Genomic DNA, 22,912 nt, shown 5'->3' with positions numbered 1-22,912 from the left:
ATATATCATTTAGTTTTAATGTGTATACTTTATATTACTTGCTATATGTTTCCATTGAATTATGGTAATAACTTCATTTTAAAACTTATTTTCTACGGTTTTAGTAAATGGCGCTTGGCCCACTATGGTTCTGAACCCTTCACATAACAAATGCATGAAGTTCCTGGCTCTAACTATAACAGTAGTTGAGCTCCATAAACATCTGGATACATAACAATAAACAAATTCAGACCGACTGGTCTAAGATGCATTATGACACATATCGAGGGAGATGTTTGCTGATAGAAAAACATTATGTTTGTTACTCAAGAGAGAGAGAGAGAGAGAGAGAGGAGCTACGATTTCATTATTTTTGTCACGACTTTACTATGTTTTATCATCCGTTGAAGGAGACGGATACATTGTATACATCAGTAATGCATTATCAAATAATTCCTATATCATTTCTAACATAAATTAAATCACATGCAATATATTTAAATGTTAAAGTGTCATAGTTCAGTGTGCAAGGTTTACAGTGCAGTTTTTAGCATTTCCAGTACCAGTGCTACATGTAGTTATTGTATGTAAGATGATTGGCCAGGGCGATCAGAGAGGAAAGAATGTGATTATTTTTCCAAAACTCGGAGATGAACAGTAGTCATATTTATTTGTGATTGGAACAGATAAATAGAAATATGTCGCTAAATGTCTGAGTTTATGTAAAATCTATATATATATATATATATATATATATATATATATATATATATATATAATTTGAACTGGCAATTGAAATTACGGGAAAACGGCTGAACTGATTTTAATAAATGACCCCTCATTTTGAAGCTTGGAACCCAAAGTTTTTTCAGAAAAATAGTAATTTTCAGTGAAATGTCAATTTTCGTACATCATTTTCCTATTTTTCAAAATCCATCTGTCGTCAGTTTTGAGAACTAATTGCACTTTAACACATTTTAGAATAAAACATAACACACACTACAATAAGCAATAGGCTATTATACCAAGGCCAAGACCTGCAGGATTGCTGACATATTTAGAGCTCAAATTCAATTGGTTATGAAATCTTCAAGACTTGCTAAAATAATTTACAGATCTTATTCTGCGCTGTGTAATTTTCTGAGTACAGCTGTGTAATGGATATTAAAATCTACAAAACGTGAGGTGGTTTGACGACATTATTACCATTAGAAATGAAATATTAGACTATAGTTAATGCCATGATGTGACTATTTTTCATTAATTATACATATTAATGTTATATAGATGATATGAAAGCGAAACGTTTGGGGTTATATTAGTAAATGTAGAGAATATGTTAAAATAGATCTTCATTTCTATAATTTACTGAGTAGCAGCTATATAGTATATATATATATATATATATATATATATATATATATATATATATATAAACTGCAAAACTTACGTAGGATGATAATATTGTTATTAAAAATCAAATATTTTTATAGTTATTAATGAAGTGGGGTTGGGCCTTTTTCATATACTTAATGGCGGTGTGGTGTAGATATTTATATGAGTCAATCTCTTCGGTATTGACTTGAGAGAGCGCAAAAATTGCAGTTAATAAAAAAAGACCGAAAGGTATTACTTACTTATAAAATAAGAGGCCTACAAAATTTTGTAGTCTCTCGATCATTTCAGCAAGATCTCTTAGAAATATACATTTCAAGGTAGTTCACGAAACATGCAGCAGCTATACCAACATGCTATGTCTATTGTTCGGAAGCCTAACGAACCTGATTTTTTCCCCCCCACCTACAATCCACAATGATCTGAAACAGCAATTGCTTTTCTCTCACATGAAAAACCCACTGATCGTCCTGACATTGTTACTTGCGTTTTCGCGTTGAAACTCAAAAACTGAAAGTGGATAGGTTCAAGAAAAAACATTAGGCATAAAAACCATTCAGAGGGAGTATGTTTCATTATTATAGAAGCAAATAACTTTCAAAATGTCTGGTATTCATCACTGAAAATAAATCTGAAAAAATTATATTTGAACGTCTAATGAATTTAGTTTGCAGCATTTGCTGCACAAGCCATTAGTAATAATATAAATATAGACGATAAATCTGGGCAGATGTGTGGATGAACGGATGATCAGACGAAGCACTAATCTGTACGTTAATTCATGTCGGAAATTAAGAGCTCAATAAGACATTTCAATCAAATTGAGAATGCCGTAATCAGTAAGGTTAGGATAAAGTAGCTATACCATGATAGGCCATATAGTTATATAGAATAGGGTCTTGACTTGCTTTAGAATACGAGTAAACACTATCCCCTTTCACTAGTTAAAAAGTCTACCTGCTGGGAAGAGCGCTCCTCAGGGAATGGGCAATACAGCCGATAGGAACTCAATATACGTCGTCACTACTGTTGGACACGCGACAACTAGTTAATGTTTGTAAACAAAACACTCTGCCCAAGGATGTCTACCTTGATACAGCTACTTTATCCGAATCTTAGTAATCAGAATAAGTAATGTATGTAACCGAAGTAATGAATCTTTAAATCTAATAAATTTAGAAACGTCTACACTGGAAAATAGGTTTTTCTTTAATAAGAATATGAAGGTATTAGCCTATCTTTCTACAAATTTACCAATTTTTCCAATGCACATGAAGGGTATAAGCAAAGAATTATCACAGTCTACTATATACAGTCACGAAGCTTGGGGTGATTTTTTTGCAATTCTCGCGATAGTTGCTAGCCGCTTGGAGCGCTGTGAGTACTAGGAACAATAGACTGTGCCACAGCCATCGTGATCTAATACAGCCCGTAAGGCAGACCGTGTAACTCGCTTAACCCGATCACGAAGGGCGGCGTTTCAACCATATAAATTAGTTGGAATGCATAAACAGTAACATGTTTCTCTAAAATGTAGTGTAATTCCATTCATAAAATTTAAAACAATGATTATGAGACACTTCAGACATAATTCACTTGCGAGTTAAGATGTAATGTTATTTATGGTGTGTAAATTACGTTGTTCGTATGTTTAATAACTGCCTTGATTTCGATTAAATATTGTGAAATTCTTGTACATTCATTTATGCACGATTCAATAATTTTCAATTGCACCGCGCAGATATTTAGATATGTTGAAATTATAGATTATGTTTAATGTACTAGTTGCCCCTTTCTGTCTAAATTTAGTGATCTCCTATGCCTTGCCATTCATATGAAAATAATAGGTTATGTTTACTATATTTAACTTATATTCCTAAATTCGCAATCATACATTATAATTAAGCATAATGTCATGTATGATACCCCGGACATTCAATTTGTCTGTATTTTAATACTACAATTGAGTACTGAATTATTGTATTTATCTACTACTTAAGAGAAGAAGTAACACAACTGTACGCACATTAATTTCATAGGAGTGTTATGGTAAAAGTTTTGTCTAAAATTAAGGAAGGTAGATGTGCTAAATTGAAATTACAATATAAATTATATTTTATAAAACTTCAAAATAGCTTCCATTCTAAACTTGAAATGTTGACGCGAACAGATTATGTTAACATGTGAAAACACAGTTTTGTAATTATTTCTGCAACTTATTATGCAACAAGAAGTAAACTGAACTTATGGATGCATTACACTAAATAAAGCTTAGCAATAATACGCAATAAAGTTATAATATTTCACTGAGCTCCATACACTGAAATAGAAAACCCGAACAAACATTACGGTCTGATCGAAAAAGCATTGATTGTGCCGTATTTCGCATTTTTGTGAAAAGCTATGTAAACTGTGAAATGTTCGTTATCGGTTGTAATAACTGTAAATGACTAAAATACAATAATTTGGATAATAATATGAGACAAGGAGACGTTTGTAATACTATAAATTGTAAGAAAAATAGGTTATAGTTATCCTTCTTCTGAAAGATCCAGGAAGGTGAGTTTATAGAATATAATATATATTTTATGAAAATAATATATAAACCTTATGTATTTCATATTTCAAAAGTGGAAGGAAGGTGTTCATTTTTTCAAAAGAACACGATATCGGAAGTACAATACATTTTATGGTCTGCTAGGGAAAGAGCGTGTGATGAGGCGATAGTAGCGATCCTGGTGGTGAGCAACTATCTATGGATGCGTATTTCAACTGTCTACAGTATGTTTGCATATTTAGTAAGTATTAAGCTTCGTGACTGTATATACTAGACTTTGGAATTATCTAAGTCACTTTTTCAGATTTTTGAGTAAATGCCTTTTTAAAGTTCAAAACCTTGTGGCACAGCCAATAATTTTCATTCAACATAATTCTTTTCACCATGCAATAAGAACACATTTCGTCACAACAAATGACGAAAGATAATGGGGAAATGAAATTTCTCTTTGGATTCCAGAGACAACAATACCTCTCAGTGTAAAACTATTACAATTATTTATTATAGCATTACATGATAAAGTGTACATTTTATTTAAGAACTAGTGAATTTTGTTACACATTTTCTCACAATGACCAGTGACCCCATAACAGGCCAAATCGATCCAGAGAATGACGAGAGGTTACGGCTCCCACCCTTATAGACAGTCGGCATTTAATGGCAGAAGGGATGTCAGTCCTACGTGCCTGAAGCATTTACTCCAAGGCCATAGTGAAGTTGGAAGGTTAGGCCCGGTACACACTGTTGAGGCGGCGGTGGTACGATCATCCACTCCTCCTCTTTATCTTTCTTATATTGGCTGCTTTCGCCAGGTGAACGGCACATTGGAAGGATTGGATGTGCGCAGTGGAAGACTTTTAGAAATGAATAGTGTGAATTTGTAAAACAAATATAATTAACGATAATAAGTAACAATTTACATAAATGTAAAATGAAATAACAATAAATATGAAATAGGTGAGTGAAAATAGGACAAACTAATCTGAAATGACATCCCCAGGATATGTAAATCATGTAAGTATCACAAGGCTGAGGCCAACACACTTATAAGTGATTAAACCATCTAATATGGCCGTCTCTCGACAATCAGTGACTAACCTAGTAACCATATGTTCATGAACCACTCTCTAAATATATATATATATATATATATATATATATATATATATATATATATATTAACTATCTGAGTATGAATCTGAACACAACACCCAGCCAGCACATTAACTTAATACATGATCCACTCGACCATAGATACCACTCAGTCTGACTAACCAAACTATAAATATACGTACACTCAATAAGAGAGAAACTCTACCCAGCATAAGGCATTACATGACTGATCACTATACATTACCCATTGCACATATTGCTCACATAAACTGTGCAAATTGCAGTAACACAAATCTCTGCACTTTACAAAAAGAACACCCAACGGAGAGAGAGAGAGAGATGGAGACAGATACACGTAATAAGTAACGGACGATAATTCGAATCTCAAGGATCGTTTAAATAGCAACAAACTCGACGCATATGATAACAAAATAGCGGCGAAGGAAACCAATAATCAAATGGAGCAGGGAAAACACTAAAACAATATGTGAGACCGTAACCGCTGCTCTATCACTCTAACCGTCTCGGAACATGAACTCACGTTTCAAATCATATCTCATTACATAATTCCCAATGCAATTTACCTCAAACACACACACACACACACACACACACACACACACACATATATATATATATATATATATATATATATATATATGTGTGTGTGTGTTTGCTCGCTAGTGATACGTCTTGCTAGCGAGCGATGTTTCAAACTACGATCCACTAAAATCCCAAACACACACGACGCAATTTAACTACTCCACTGATCTATCTCCAACACGTACAAAGGCCGAGCCACATTATCTATATCTGCCGCGTACCAAAATGCTAAGTCTTGTTAAATGTTTTCTGCCGCGTACGGGATCTTGAATCTGAGCCAACTGTTTCCGTGTATCTCCCGCGTACGAGAGCCTAAGTCTTGTTAAGTGTATCTGCCGCATACCGGAACCCGAGTGACGTTCCGTGTATCTCCCTTAAAACAGGTAAACTCTCTCCCCCTCTATCCTCGTGAGACTTAATGAACCGGCCAATAGGGTTATTTGGAAAGAACAAATGAAAGGATTGATAGCGCTAGCTATACTGTGACGTCTGAGAGCGCTCTGACGGATGAAGTGACGTACTAGGTGAACGGCCGTGGTAGTGGGCACGGCTCAACACATCCGTTATTTAAACATGCAACACCGTAATTTCGGTGTGTGATACTACAGGGACATCATTTTATTTTTACTTCAGTTTTTATTGTACCTGAGTTTTTGAATGTACTTCTCGCCCACTCCTTCTACTAATGAAGTTCAACCGTCCTCCACACAGATCCAAGACCACATATACAGTTATAGTAGCCTTACGGTCATAGTAAACAGTACGTTCCAAAAATATGTTCGCGTTTTCCAGTGACGAAAGAGCTTTAAATATTGCATAATTTTCCATTTCCCGGTTTCCCCCACCTGTTTCTATTCGCCTCTCTATAAAGGCTAGTGGCTGGGCTGTCTTACCTCTATTCTGGGAACATTAATTCCTGTTAGGAATTGAACGTATACATAATATTATACCCATACAATTGTTTAAAATAACTTCAATAAAAGGGCCTCGTTAAGTAATTAACTGTCACGTGATTTCCTCCCTTTCTACGACGCTGCGACGTAACCACTTGGACGGACAGTAGATAGCATGTCTCAGTAATTTTATCTTTTGGGATCGGGCAGGAGTAAAGATTGAATTTACACTACGTAAGATCTCTTTTATAGAGTAGGTACAGAATTATTTCAACATGATTTACTGATACGAAGTACGAACCTGGTGATTGGAATTACGTACAGTAGTCTATAGTGCGATAATATGCACATTGAAACTGAAGCCTGTAACGAAATGAACGGCCAGCATTTTCAAAAATGTGTTCAAATATCCAAATTATGATTATTTTTCAATTTAACTTCATTCTCTATAGTGTACGCTAATGTGCTGTAGACAGTATAATATACAGTGCATAATGAATACGTCCGCATGGAAAGCTCAGTTCGTGAGTAAAAACATTCATTGTTAATACTGGACTGTTTTTGATTAAACAAAAACCTAATGAAAATTATCAAACTCAAAATCGCAATATTTCCTAGTTTACGTAAATGGATGAACTACTTTTCTTCCCTCCTATACCTAGTAAAGTGATTTGTTCGTATATTACGTCTGTATCATCGAACTCCAGTCGTGGAAGGAGGTAGCAAACGGTGTTTCCGGTTCTTAATCGTTGATCCAAATGTATAGCCAGGTTAATATTATAAATGTTAGTAAAAATAAAATGATGTCCCTGTAGAAGTCAGATGGGTTACTGTACACATACCTTCGGAGACGTTGCGGCATCGCACGTCCATCTTGGGTGCAGTTTGTGCCGCAGTTGTCCCACGCCGCAACGGTACCGCACACGCAACTCCGGCCTCTCAGTACCTTGTTGTCTATTGAACACTACATACGCCCGGTGATGTGCCATAGGTAACCGTAAATGGTAGCGTTTGAAGATTTAGATATATAATTTTTTATTGGAGAAGTGAAAAATTATCCCGAAGCAAGAAATGTCGCTGCTGAAGAATCTAGAAAAAAAAAAACTGAAGTGTTTTCACTTTTGGGTCTAGTGAGATTTCTTAAATAAATAAATAAATCAATGAATCAATGAATAAATGAATAAATAAGTGAATGAATGAATGAATGAATTAATAAATAATAAGTGAATGAATGAACCAATGAATTAATAAATAATAAGTGAATGAATGAACCAATGAATTAATGGATGAATCAATGAATTAATGAATGGATCAATGAATTAATGAATGAATCAATGAATTAATGAATGAATATGAATTAATGAATGAATCAATGAATTAATGAATGAATAAATGGATGAATTAATGGATGAATCAATGAATGACTCAATGAATTAATGGATGAATCAATGAATGACTCAATGAATCAATGAATTAATGAATGAATCAATGAATTCATGAATGAATCGATGAATTAATGAATCAATTAATGAATCAATGAATTAATGGATGTATCAATGAATTAATGGATGAATGAATTAATGGATGAATCAATGAATGAATCAATGAATTAATGAATGAATAAATGAATTAATGAATGAATCATTGAATTAATGAATGAATAAATGAATCAATAAATTAATGAATGAATCAATAAATCAATGAATGAATCAATGAATAAATAAATACATAAGTCAATAAATAAATAAGTACATAATTAAATAAGTAAATTAGTAAGTAAATAATTAGGTAGATAAGTACGTAGATAAGTAAACAATAAGTAGATAAGTGAATGAGTACTTAAATGCAGATATACATAAATAAAAAATAAATAAACAAATAATTAAACAATAAATAAATTTATACATAAATACATAAATAATAAATAGCAAATAATTAAATAAATAAATAAATAATCAATAAATCTAGGCTTTAGATTAGTGCAGTTAAAAGATCTAAACTTCAGAGAATTACTTTCAGCTTCCCAATTTCTCAATTACAAGCTTGTGCCATTAAAAAAAATGTCAACCATCAAATTTATTCAGACTAAACATGAAGTGACATTCAAGTTGATTCATAACCCAAATGAAGAATCTGCAGTTAATATAAAGTTTTTGGAAAACGGGTTCAGAAGAATAGTATTAGTTCCAGACATTATAGAGGTCACATCGAAACCAACAAGAAAAATTACAGAGATCTCTAAAAGAAAAAAAGAAAAATTTGAAGGAAATATTTAAATATATGCTGGATTAAGATAGGAAATATTACAATATCCTATTCAATGCTAGTTGCAAAATTTAGTGAATGAATGAATGAATGAATGAATGAAGAATGAATGAAGTGAATTTATTGATGCACAATTATATAAACTCATGTACACAAGATCCTTCGCACGATCCCGTATGGCCATTCGTACTATAACTATGCATAGTTTGAATTTTCAAAGAAAACAAAAATACTACTAATAATAAAATAATAAAACAACAATAATTGTTATTATTAATATCGTTATCATTAATTATCACAATTACAACTAATCTAACTTCATATCAAGTTTCACAAAAATAATAAAAATAAAATAAATGTAAGATATGACGGAAAAAACACAGTGAAACATATTATATGAACAATTCAATTCAAGTCCTTATTGAAACTGCAAAAAAATAATCCAAATAATAAATATAAAGGTAAGACATAAAGATCATGTACACACGCAATAAAAAATAGAAAAAAAAAGACAATAAATACAGAAAGAACATTATCCCCTAATTACCTCATTCGCTCAGTGTTGATACTACTCTGCAACACTAATAAATAACTCTTCCCCTTATTTCCTCGGCCCCCTCCCCCTCGGCCAGTTCCACCCTCAGCTATCGAACTTTTACCATAAATTTTTCCACACTGTCACAGAATTTAGCGTTATTTAATATATCGTATGTTGCCAAGTTTCTCGACAGTACCACCTGTAGGTTCTATAACAATTTATAGAAATGCCACTAATTTTGTTTAATTTAAAACATAGCTACATATGATCTTCTTTTGTCAGTAGCATTAAAATGTTGAATAATGGATGAGACAAGGAAATAAAATGAATTTGCTAGCCATTTAAATATATCACTAAGTTGTATAAAGATTAGCAGCAATAAAAAGTATACTGTGCTATGATACTTATTTCAGTACGTTTCCTAACTTTGAGTTTTATTTACCATTCTTCTGCTAAAGATTATAATAAATATCTGACTTTTACTTATCGTAGAGAAGTATAATCACATAGCTCACTATTTAAAATAGAATAAAGATAACACAAGGTAACAATCTCACACTCATTTACAAGAAATAGAAAAATGTGCACAAACTGAATAGAAGTTTGCTGTAAAGCCTTGGTTTTTCTGAACCGACGTATGCGACGTGCGAGGTGCGAGGCCCGCCTCGCACAAATCCGGGCTACACGAGAGATAGTGAGTGGTTTCTACAACTGAGAGGTGCGCACATATGGAACCACTCACTATCTCTCGTGTAGTCCGGATTTGTGCGAGGCGGGCCTCACACCTGGCACGTCGCATGCGTGGTTCAGGAAAACCAAGACTTTAGAGACACAAACTCAACGCAATCTTAAATTTGTCTCTAAAATGTATTTCCATTTCATTGATGAAGTGTACTGAATTTAAATATTTTATTTCTTTTTCAGTCGTTCTTCGGAAGAACATACAACAACTTGAGCTCAATCTCCGAGTGCAAGAACAACGGCGAGTGCATCATCAACAAGAAGAACCGGACGTCGTGCAAGGCGTGTCGGCTGCGGAAGTGTCTGATGGTGGGCATGTCGAAGAGCGGATCCCGCTACGGCCGGCGCTCCAACTGGTTCAAAATTCACTGTCTCCTGCAGGAGCAGCAGCAGCAACAGCAGCAACAACAGGCTGGAAACAACCCTGTTCTTCGAGAACCCCTCAACAGCAAAAACAGCAAAGTGTTGCCTCTATGGGACGGGCTCGCCCCGCACTTTCACGACAGCAAACCTCCTCACCATCTGCCGAGCGTGATGGACGCGGACAACAACAACTCGGGCCCCCCAAAGAACTTTATCGATAGTAAGTCACGGACAATGCAACCTGGACATCTGATGCCGGTGAGAACGCTTCCCACCGCGGCGCATCCGGGGTACGGCAGTGCGGGAGAGGCTGCCGCAGCGCTGTGGGCAGCCAGAAATTCACTATTGCCCATCCAGGTGACGTCGCACCATGCCACGACTTTACCACCGCTCCCTGTCCCTTTCCTCGCGTCTCCTTTCTTACACGGCGCAGGATTCCATCACCCCCATCACGCTGGACCCCAAGCAGCCAGAAATTTCTTGTTACCTTTCGTACAAACCATGGCCACGTCTCCGAAACATCACAGCGCCGAGCTTCTCACCTCACCTGCCACGTCTTCCTCCTCTACGTCATCGTCCTCGCAATCTCCCTCCCCAATCCGAGATGAGAAAAGTCACCACGATTCAGTAGACGTTTCCAAATCAGAGCTCAGATTCAAGATGCCCGAAGAGACGAGGCCTTCCAGCTACGACAAATCCATCGCAATGTTACAGTCCCTCGGTCCAGTGCAGGACCAACCCATCGACCTCTCCCTCAGAAGCGGTCTTCACACGAAGTCACAGAAGCACAAGAGAAGAAAAAGTAGCAAAGGGAATATTTCATCCGAGGACAATCTAGAGGAACAGGACGAAGTTGGTAGTGATAGTGACGATGGTGTGGATTCTTGTGACGATGATAGAGGTGTCGAAATTGAAAACGAGACTTTAGAGGAAAGAAGTAGAGATCCGGAAAACAGGAAAACCATCTCCACCCCTCTGGACCTTACTACCAGAACGTGATATTTGAATGTACTAACCAGTGGATAGTTTTTTAAAGTGGATTCGCTACTCCATGCAGAACTGCACGATCACGAACCGAGTTACCTGTAGTATGTTGGCGATCTCGGCGTCTTCTTGCTGATACAAAGGCATGAACTTGACATGTCTGCTTAATAAGCGAATATTATTAAAACTTATAGAAATACCAGGAATGCCTTTTATAAAACACAAGTATAGCTCTCCCTGAATGACGCCAATCCCTTATTGGCTTGGGCAGTGTGAATGATGAGGTGGAATTGCATTCCAACACAGTATACAGTTTTCTGATCATGCCTTCTCACGATAAACATAAAATAGCCATACCTTGTCGAAATTAAGAACGATGTATTCTACAAATTCAGACTACTTTTAAAGGTATTCAAGCTACGTAGATTGCATAGATTGATCAAAATTCACATATTTAGACGGATTTATTTATACAGAATGGTTCAGTAAAAATTGTGTAAAAATTAACCCCTTTCAGCTTACTGGGACAGATATGACACATACCGGTTTTATATTCATATAATTTATAATATAAGCATATAATATTTCAAACTGCATATTGAGACAGATATGGCACACTGTCAAGAACTGGATTTGGCCATATGTGAAATCGGTTGAGAAAGAAAGAACTACTTAAGTTATTTGATTATAAAACCGGTATGTGCAGGACTGTCCTATACGGTAAGGGGTTAAACAGGATATAGGGGATGCTCCACTGAACATTTCACTTAGGGAAGCTAGCGCCTGAGAAGCCAGCTTCCTTTATGTTCTGTTTAAATTTTGCACCCTTTTACTGAAAAATCCTGTATGCGAGACGTAGTCAATATTAATAAACAAGGCCGTGACAAGATTTAAAATAAGGAGTGTGTATATTTCACTGTCACATCAACATAGCAGTGTATAGGATCGACTATTAAATTTTAAAATATCTTTAGAAAATTTGTACTAGAGGTAACATTTATTAATGTGAAGTATTTGAGGACGTGCGAGTCATTTAATTATTTTCATTTCATGCCGGAATGTATTAAAATTCGTCGGAAGAATTACTTACCACATTTTAGCCTATTTCGGAAATGTGCACATTTATTAATATGAATTATATATTGAAGGAGGATACAAATCATTTTCATTCTATATCAGGAATGAATTAATATTATTTAGTGTACTATAGCAATGTTGTAAAATAAACTATTGCTGCTTCACTATTATTTGAAGGGTTCAGAGCCATAGTGGGCCAAGCGCCATTTATTAAAACGGAGAAAGCAAGGGTTAAAGTTAAGTGAATACCATAGTTTAATGAAGATTGACATATCATTTAGTTTTAATGTGTATACTTTATATTACTTGCTATATGTTTCCATTGAATTATGGTAATAACTTAATTTTAATCCTTGTTTTCTACGGTTTTAGTAAATGGCGCTTGGCTCACTATGGTTCTCACCCCTTCATTTGTCATACACAATTTGAATATGGGAAAGAGAAGATATCAAAGACATTGTGTTAATATTGCGGAAAATATGATGCAGTTCCTCTACTGAAATAACAATAAACTCTGTGTTACTGATTTATGAAGGAAGTAATCCAACTAGGTTACATAAGATGAAGATTTTAAGACCTACTTTCTAAATTAGATGAATTCTGAAGCAAGTTGATTCTCTACTCTTGTAACATGTAACATTAATTCTCAAAGACAGATATGTAGTGGCAAATCTACAAGAAAAAATTTCTTCTAACAGAAAAATGATTTTTGTTGAAATTGGCATTTTTTTTGTTCTTGTATATTAACGTTTCATGATTTGTGTAAAATACGACCAAGAAAGGAGTTCTACAATATTGAATTATATCATGAAATCGAAGATTTGTTGAGAGCAGATTTATGTGACAAAGAACTCTCTCTTAAGAAAAATTTATAAAAGGAAATGGAAAGAAGATAAACTTATTTTATCTTTGGAATCTTAGAATTCTTTCCGTTAAGTAAGAGCGTCAAAAGGCAAGAGTCTATTGGTCGTTTTGAAAAGAACTGAGGTATTCTTTATTTCACGTGAGCTTTATTACATTTCCTATTATTTTTATAGCACATGCCTTTATTTTTTCTCCAGAAAGTATTAGCACTTCACCGGAATTAATAACTTCGTATAAAGAAAAGACTGATTCAATTTATCACAAAATGTAATCACATCCTTTGCACGTTATATAAACTATAATGTACAAACTCCCCTAGAAATAGTGGGAACAAATTTACGGCTTTTCAGACCATTCATAATAATGCTGTCAACATATACAGTAGTTCTCTTCGAAAACTTTTTTTAAAATAATGTTTTAATTTGAACATTATTACTGTAGATTCGTGTTTAGAAGAAGCTCTGGAAATGCAAACATATTTCACACACCCTTTGTTAAATGACTTTATTCGTCACAAAAATAAATTTTCAACGTAACACAGAGAGAGAGAGAGAGAGAGAGAGGGAGGGAGGGAGGGAGAAAGAGAGTCTTATCTGTATCAGAATCCCTTTCATCGTGAGCACAAAGAAGATGTCACATTTGATACCAGAGTCATATATTGTCATTTATATAGTTTGTCTATTGTGAAACTAAATTATAATTATTATACTAAAATTCATGAAGACCATATCATTGTATAGTAGGTTGAAAAGACATGTTCAACATTTTGTAAGCGTTTGAAGTGGCCGGGGATTCACTCGAGATTTGCATGCCGCTGTGTTTCTGAATAAAAACAAGTAGTTTTATGCTGTAGTTTCAAATTTTGAAACGTAGGTACTTGTTGGATCTCTGAAGTTTATTTTTAAATATTTGAAAGCGGAAATTAATTAAAGGGGTAGATTTTAATGCTCATTCCAGCCATGTTAAATTTGTAATATTTGATTGCTTTCATCTCTGAATTTATTCGTTCTATAGTAATGAAATATTGTATATACAGGCATTATGTAGCAATGTTGGTTTATTTTTAACAATATAGTCTACTTTTAAAAATATATTTTTAATAACTCATAGATTCCCAATGCTATTACATTTTTTCTACAATGTATTTAACAAAACAAACATTTTATAACATACCGTAGTTTCTTCCAAGTCAAAACAGATGAAAAGTAAAAAAATGTGCTCATAGATATGAGTTTTGGGTAATTATTGGTGAACATTTCAAGTTCCTATTCTAAATAATATTTCTGAGAAATCGGTACATCTGTAATGGAAAATTCATTATTTTTCTGAAAATATGTTAAGTGATTAAGGCTACCACAGTGCATTATAATCTATATTCTTCATTATCTGCTCTTCCTTATATTTCTGCCTGTCTTAAAGTTCCTGTGTAGTATCTTGCCCTCTTTAATATCGCCATCGAAATCGGTTTATTTTTCACTGAAACAAATATAACTTTTTAGACGTTGTGAAAGCATTTGATTATGTAAAAAGGCATTTAGTATTAGTATTAAACATACATTCTCAGAACAAAATCAGTTTATTAAATAACATAACAGAAATATGTCTAACTACAAATATGACAATAGAAGTAAACAAAATTTCAAATTAAAAAATAATCAAGAGAGGACTCAGAAAGGGATGTCCACTGTGTCCAGTACCCTTTAATTTTTGTATAAACGAAATATAGTTTCTGAATAGAATTGAATATATAGCCTATTAAAGCAATTGTAATTAATCACATTGCTACCGTCGTATCTTAGTCGGCAGGCTTATCTGCCTGCTCATCGGAGATGCGGTAGAGTTCCGGTTTTAGACTGATTATCTAATTGGGTTTTTCCAAGGCTTTCCCCACTATAAGGCGAGTGCAAATGTCAGGTAACCTACGGCGAATCCTCAGCATTATTTAGCCAAATATTACTTAGCTATTACCAATTCAATCGACGCAAAAGGAGAATTGATTCATAGTTGTTGAATAAGCAACTAAAAGTACAGAACACAAAAGCGATCACATTATTCTATGCCTACAATGTGGTAATCATGTGTAATTCGGAAGATGATTTACAAAGAAGTGTTATTCTTTTGACCAATATTTTGAATGATTTTGGAATGAATATTTCAGTCTCAACATTTTTAACCATATTCTTATTAGATCAAAAATCTGTAAGAAGTAAGATATTAGTACAGATTACGATATTAGTTCAAGTAAATTGGTTGAACTATCTAGGAAGCCAGAAATGAAATTGTCTATGAAGGGTGAAAAATATATCCGAACCTAATGGAATTAAAAGGGAACAAGACTTACGAAATTAGGACACTTTGGAAACAAAATTTCATAAAATAAATACTGCCAGGTATAAAATGACTTGGGGACGGGGGAATCAAGTGAATTTACTGCACTTTATCAAACCATAAAATAAATTAAGAAATTTTACAAGATTTTGAAATTTAAATTTTCTTAGAAATAACCAGAAATTACAAACAGTTGGAAACAGTACTGTATATCATTGATGTTCGTACAAAATATCGTATGTTAAAATTACCAATTTTTTTAGGAAAGGGAAAAAACTTAATATTTTCTTTTGTTTCAGATCAATTACTTTGAAACTATCACAAAAGCACATCTTGTGATATTTTGCAATTATAGGCCTATTTGAGCACCAAAATATTGCATATCTAGAGAGGAAACAATTTTTTTAATTAAATTGAATTTTTTGACATATAACATTTTGCACGAACACCAACGATATAATCTTGCAGTGTAGGCTTTCACGGCCGGAGTCTATAGATGTAGATTCATTTTCCGGGCTGAGAGGCCGTGGTCTATTAGTTGGTTTTATACCAGACGTTTCGTCTGCAACTGCGGCAGATGTCTGCCGCAGTTGCAGACGAAACGTCTGGTATAAAACCAACTAATAGACCACGGCCTCTCAGCCCGGAAAATGAATCTACATCTACCAACGATATAGCCAATTAAGAACGGATAACAAAAAAAATCCCGCTATAAATGTTGAATTACCTACCCGGAGGAAAGAAACAAATAGGAAGACTTTCAAAGCATCTGGCGATTTCTCTCATTTTGTGTGTCAAAACAGTCCATCTATTCCATAATCTTGAAGTATGAGATAATGATGGTGACATTGTCAATTTCACGACTTGTGTTGAACATGTTCACACTAGGTTCAATATCTAACATTCTCAAATCTTCAAGCCTCTCATTACATCTCTCATAGAAAGGTAATACTGCATCTTGTAAATCTAGAGATGAAGCCTCAAACCTTAGAGATGCTGTATTTTGCAATTGACATTATTGAACGATTTATTTACGTTTTGTGTTTCTCCGTAAAGGGACTTTAGAAAGAGATCTGGTTTGGCCGGACTTCTTGAAATAGATTTTAGTAGCTTCTCGCATTGCTTTAAGGAGACAATATTTCTTACCATTTACTTTGGATCTTTTACAGTTGCACCAGGAATCTCTACCTTTTAGACATAGACGAAGAATAAATAATTTATTCACTCTTTGTAGAAACTCACAGTTCGTCACCACATATTGTTTTCCTTATTTTATATAGACTATGTACATTTTTCTTTTTACTTTTTCCAAAATAATTAAAACATTTGTCACTTTTGCTGTAATTCTGCCTTACCCTGACAAACATTTAGTCTTACTTGGTATTACCTTTATATTCGGCACGCAGTCTTTGTTCTTTCCTGAACGTCATCCGTGTATTCTAACTTTTCAAACAATGTGTCGCCATATGATATACACTTAGTGCTTACATATACAATACTCTACTGTACTATATACAGTATATATTGCATGTGAAGGGTCCAGAACCATAGTGGGCCAAGCACCATTTACTAAAACCGTTGGTGGCCCGGGTTCGAATCCCGGTCGGGGCAAGTTACCTGGTTGAGGTTTTTTCCGGGGTTTTCCCTCAACCCAATATGAGCAAATGCTGGGTAACTTTCGGTGCTGGACCCCGGCCTCATTTCATCGGCATTATCACCTTCATATCATTCAGACGCTAAATAACCTAGATGTTGATACAGCGTCGTAAAATAACCCAATAAAATAAATAAATATAGCAAGTGATATAAAATATACACATTGAAACTAAATTATATGTAGTCTTCATTAAACTATTGTATTCACTTAACTCTAACCCTTGATTTTTCCGTTTTTAATAAATGGCGCTTGGCCCACTATGGCTCTGAACCCTTCATATACCTCAAAACTTAGTATTTCGAATAATTTTTAAATATCCCAATTTACATTACACGCTTAACTATTGTTATGTTTCTACAATTTATTTTGTCACTTTTTCCTTTTTAACGCAACTGACAACACTTAGTTAATATCTTCCACTATATAACATTTCTTGTGTCAACGCTGAAACCACACCGTTCAGACTGGTTTGTCTTCGCTTCTGCCAAGTTCAATCTCTCTTAGCAACCAAGACTGTACAGCCATCATTGCAACTGACAGCTTCTTGCACTGAATATGACCAAACTTTTTGGCACACTCCATTACAGCATCAATAACTAATTTCCTTCCATATGTGTCTTAATCAGTTATGTAATGATGCTAAGTTAAATAATGAATTATTTAGCATCGATGGAATTGGTGATAAGGAAATTATGTTTAGCGAGATGGAGTCAAAAGTTCACCATGTTATTACCTGACATTCGCCTTAGAGGTGGAGAAAACCTATGAAAAATCCCATCTCACAAAGGAAAGCACCTCAGAATCAGCGGAAAAACGTACCTACTGTACCATCTGATCAAGGGCTGTGGCCTCCTATACTATGTATGGAATGTGGAATGTGGCTTAGGCAAGTCCATAATTGACTCTTTCCAGTGGTACACAGTCTAAACATAATCCTTACATTCTTTTAATAAAAGTCATTGTTGTCCTTCAAGCAATAACATTTAAGTTGGCCCCTCAGTTTGTGCAAGATAATATTAGTCAATTTGACACATAAACCAACTCTTTTCCGTGAAGCTTCATAATATTCCACAATTATCTGCACTGCAATATTTCCCTACACAAAATTATCCTAAGTAGTAGAAAGAAGTTTTGATTTATTATATAATTGTGACTGGCAACTCTGGAACTATATACATCACAGTTCTCATTGTTTACTGTGACACTGTATGACAACTTACTTCTATATGTTTTAAATTGTATCGTCATTCCTATTACAAGATGCAATAGCTGTTGTCTCACTATTTATATTACGCACACTAGTGCTTTCATTCTACCTAGCTATAGGCCTACTGTTATTCACAGATATATCAGCCCTGCATTATCTCCTTTCCTGTTCTTGAACATTTTTTGGATCTTATTGTGAATACTGTTTTATCCTCCTTACTTGCTAACGCCCACATACTCGAGCATTAACATATAACAAAGAAGAATATGACGTTGACTGAGTCAGCCAACATACTTAATGATTCGACAAACGGAGCAAATTTCCTTGAACTGAGAAAATTAAAAGATACTAAAGTATAATTATTATAGAGAAAATAGTTATAAGAATGTGGCATGCACCATGCACTATAAATTTATATTTATAAAAGTCACTTGGATCCAAATGCGATTATAACTTTATGAATTATGCACATTGGTATCAAAATCAACAATAAAAAGGAAGTCGATTTTAGGCCACAATACTCATAATAGCCCTTCGTTTGAGTTTCAGCTATGAGATTAGAAAAATAACCGTGAAAGCATATCAAATGCTGAATAACGTCGTTTAAATATATAGCTTTTACTATTATTAATAATAGTGGATAGTTGAACTGAAAATCTGATATCAAATGGAGAATTTTTTTTCGAAAAATTATGTATCTAAAAGAAGGTATGCTAAAGCCACACGAAACTTTAATTCGAACATAAACCTAACGTATTCATTTCAGAGAAGACGACTGTTCCCTATTAACCACACCGATCACCATCATTAGAACTCTACCATAACCCCAGTTACACAAATCTGAGGACTCCAACTGTTGTAAATTTTCACGACTCAGAGTGTCCACTTGTACTGTTATTTCTTATTTGTTTTCGTGATGTCTTTATTTACAATGCCATAGTATGAATGTTACACTATGCCAGACATGCCGAAAATGTAATCGTGCGCCGAGCCACTGTGTAACCTGCAACGTGCATAGCACCTATGGAGGGAGGCGGACACGCGAAGGGAAAGTGAAGCAACTGTCTGACTTGTTAACGGATTTTAATTGTCCTTGCATCAAGCATTTAAATGTAATTTTATACAGTATAAGGTTACAAACTAATGTTTCGTACGTGTAACGAACAAAGAAATGAATAAGAAAACGTACGATACGTTATCACAACCTAAAATTAAATGTCTTCAGAATGTCTCTGCGACAGAGTTTCAAAATCAGGAATTGTGTCACTTACTGCCAGTCGTAGTTGATCACGAAGGTATTTGTCTGTCAGTCGTGATCTAAATTTGGTGTTTACTATTTTCATTGTTCAAAATAATTCTTCACAAACGTAAGTTGTAGCGAACATTGCTTCAACAGAGCAAGCGAAAGAACGAAGCTTCAGATATTTATTTTTTGGCAAAGATTTGAAAAGTTCAATATTTGTCAAGTCCTTACATCTAGCTTTCATTTAACATCACATTGTAAATCTGTGAGTTTAAATTGAAGATCTAACCGCATTATTCGTACATCTGCTGAAAAAGGATCGACTTACAGTGATAATAATAATAATAATAATAATAATAATAATAATAATAATAATAATAATAATAATAATAATAATAATAACACTTCAACTTTTAATCTTTCATGAGTGACAATGCCGTTTTATGTTATACAACCGTTTTCTTCTTAATACTTGTGAACAAATCATACATTTAACATTCTCATCATATTAGCAGCAAAAAAATGCGTCCTCCCATCCTACTTGAAGCTTTCGTTTCTGTAGAGGTACATGGTTTCGAGAGAGACATTGCGATTATACACCACTCGCAGGTCAGAGACAAATACAAATGGAACGGAATTTGACTCCAGTGAGTGAGAGGGTGGGAAGCAAGAGAAATGCATAGCTATCATTGCGAGCCACAATGTGCTCGTGAGTCACATTTTCGCCACGGCTGCACTATGCAATAGGAAATTTATTAAAATTGAAAAATGCACATTCAAAATAAGACACAGCGACATTAGGTCCTCATAAAAACTTGGCGTGTGTGTATGTATTATATTGAATTCAGCAACGTAGTAAGATGAGAAAATGAGTATAATGTCAATTATGTCAAAATATTCCAACTTATTCCGAGAGAAACTACCCCTAAATATTTTTCTGCAGCAAATTACACTTCTGCGTCAATATCTGAACACACATCTCCAACGTGGAAACTTGATATTTAATCACTTGTGCTAATGTTGTAGTGAAGAATGTGGTTGTAAATTGCAGAAGAAACCTTAACGTAACGTTAAATTTCATTATACTATACGACCACATATTTAATTTCGATGTACCGGTAATTGTGATTTATGTACTACGTCAGACCTATGGATTTAGTAAAAAAATATAAAAGTAAATTATACTGTAATGACGTAAATATCAGAGTACCCATACAATATTGGGTCTTAAAACATGAATGCTGCATTAATATAAAACTTAGGGCCAAAGTTTTAACAATGACTAGTTTCAAAAATAATGGCACTTTCCTTTTTCTATAGTCTCATGTTAGGCGATATGGACAGCATTAGGTTGTTAGGTGAGATGGGGAGGAACATCCGCCGAAGCCGGGTACGCGGCATGGCGTTCTTCCTCTCGGCAAGCGGGCTCGCTTCTTCTGGGCGTCGGTAGCCATCGCTCACGGCTATTCACGGTGACAAAGTGTTACAAAGGAAAACACTCACTCAATTTATGCAGAAAGTTGACGAAATTGTCCTCCTTCCCTTTCCTTTTTATATAGTTTAGACTCCGGCTTAAAATATTTGTAACACTTTCTCTATAGATTTAATGATTTAAAAATTTTATTCATTGCGCCTGTAACTTCAACAACAAATTGTATTTATTGTCATTCGAGCATCTTTCTTTTCAAAGAATCACAAGTTGGAATTTAAATAATTACATTTATTTATTGTTTGAATTATAGTTATAATATGAGTGTATTTTATTTCTGATTGGTTCTCTCCGTTTAAATGTCAATTATTGGGTCTGTAACTGATAATTTTATTAAAAAATATGAAGATATGTTTTGCAATTTTAGACTAATCTGTGCACGCCACTCAGAGCCAGCGTGACAGACTTACATGGTAGCATTCCCATGTAGTGTTAAGCAAGACGCCGGGTCTCCATCGGAAACAACACGGGGCATCACTTGACAGTGGACAAACTTCTTTGGTCTAGGTGGAATTCGAACCCACAATACAGTTTTTCCACAACGGAAAAGCCGCGTGCCTTAATTGTAGAGTTCAGAGCCATAGTGGGCCAAGCAACATTTATTAAAAACGGAGATAGCAAGGGTTAAAGTTAAGTGAATACCATAGTTTAATGAAGATTGACATAGGCTACCATTTTAATGTGTGTACTTTATATTACTTGCTATATGTTCCCATTGAATTATGGTAATAACTTCATTTTAACTCTTGTTTCTACGGTTTTAGTAAATGGCGCTTGGCCCCTATGGCCCCGAATCCTTCAATTATTGTGGCAACCACGATGATGGCATCAAATTTGCCGTGAGAAAGTGAATGCAGTTTTTCACTTATTTTTCTCTGTGGAGCCGTTTATTTAAAATTTAAGTTCTATTGTTTCTGTCCTTGATTAATCTGAGGATTGTGCAATCCAGTTCACTGCTGTATAATAATACCATTGCAGAAACTATTAGAAACTTATGAATTTAATCACTGCATCCTTCCATGTCTACATACGTTCTAAGCTTTCTCACAATATTGTTCTTGACCTACTTTATACCTCGTTAGATTTTTGTTAAATATTTCGATGGCTCAGAACCAGATTGTTCCAAATCCATTTTACTATTTCGTTTTTCAGGAGAGCTGCTTTAAGCTCCTAATATTCAAAGCGTCATGAAACAATTTGGAGTAGCTTCATAGCAACCTTATGGAGAGGAATATTTACAATTTTGTTCGATTCATATATGCAAACAAGAACTGGAACGCAATTAAACACAGATTTCTTTTTTTATAAAAAGTTGGACTTAGAACAATCTGGTTCTCAGCCATCGATTTGTCAAAATGAAACGATAACTCTTATTTTTTTTCAATAAATATTTTACTGCTCATTCCATAAATTCCTTAGTTAACAGGACTTCTTAGTGCAATCAATTTTATTTCCAGTAAACTATATGCTCCGGCATGAAAATAGCATAAAATACTCAATTTTCTATTAAAAACACTCCCTCTTCTTTGTAAGTCTATTTACAAATCAGTTTTTGTGTACATTTTAAGTTAATCGATTCTTAAATGTCCAAGGATGCAGCAAACATTCTACGTTAA

General features: G+C 34.4%; 1 protein-coding gene across 1 annotated transcript in view; it reads left to right on the top strand.

Moving 5' to 3' along the window:
• The window catches only part of LOC138701420 (zygotic gap protein knirps-like), a 287,726-nt gene extending 273,786 nt beyond the window's left edge, over nucleotides 1–13,940 (top strand). The window contains exon 3 of the mRNA XM_069828285.1: nucleotides 10,268–13,940. Within this exon, the coding sequence (XP_069684386.1) occupies nucleotides 10,268–11,446 (1,179 nt within the window). The 3' untranslated portion in view covers nucleotides 11,447–13,940. The remainder of the gene's footprint in view (nucleotides 1–10,267) is intronic.
• Nucleotides 13,941–22,912: the final 8,972 nt, after the last annotated feature.

This window comes from Periplaneta americana, chromosome 6, assembly GCF_040183065.1.
Source record: "Periplaneta americana isolate PAMFEO1 chromosome 6, P.americana_PAMFEO1_priV1, whole genome shotgun sequence".
In the NCBI taxonomy this organism is placed as follows: domain Eukaryota; kingdom Metazoa; phylum Arthropoda; class Insecta; order Blattodea; family Blattidae; genus Periplaneta; species Periplaneta americana.
Note: the sequence above shows the minus strand (reverse complement) of the source record. Positions and strands in the feature narration are given on the sequence as shown.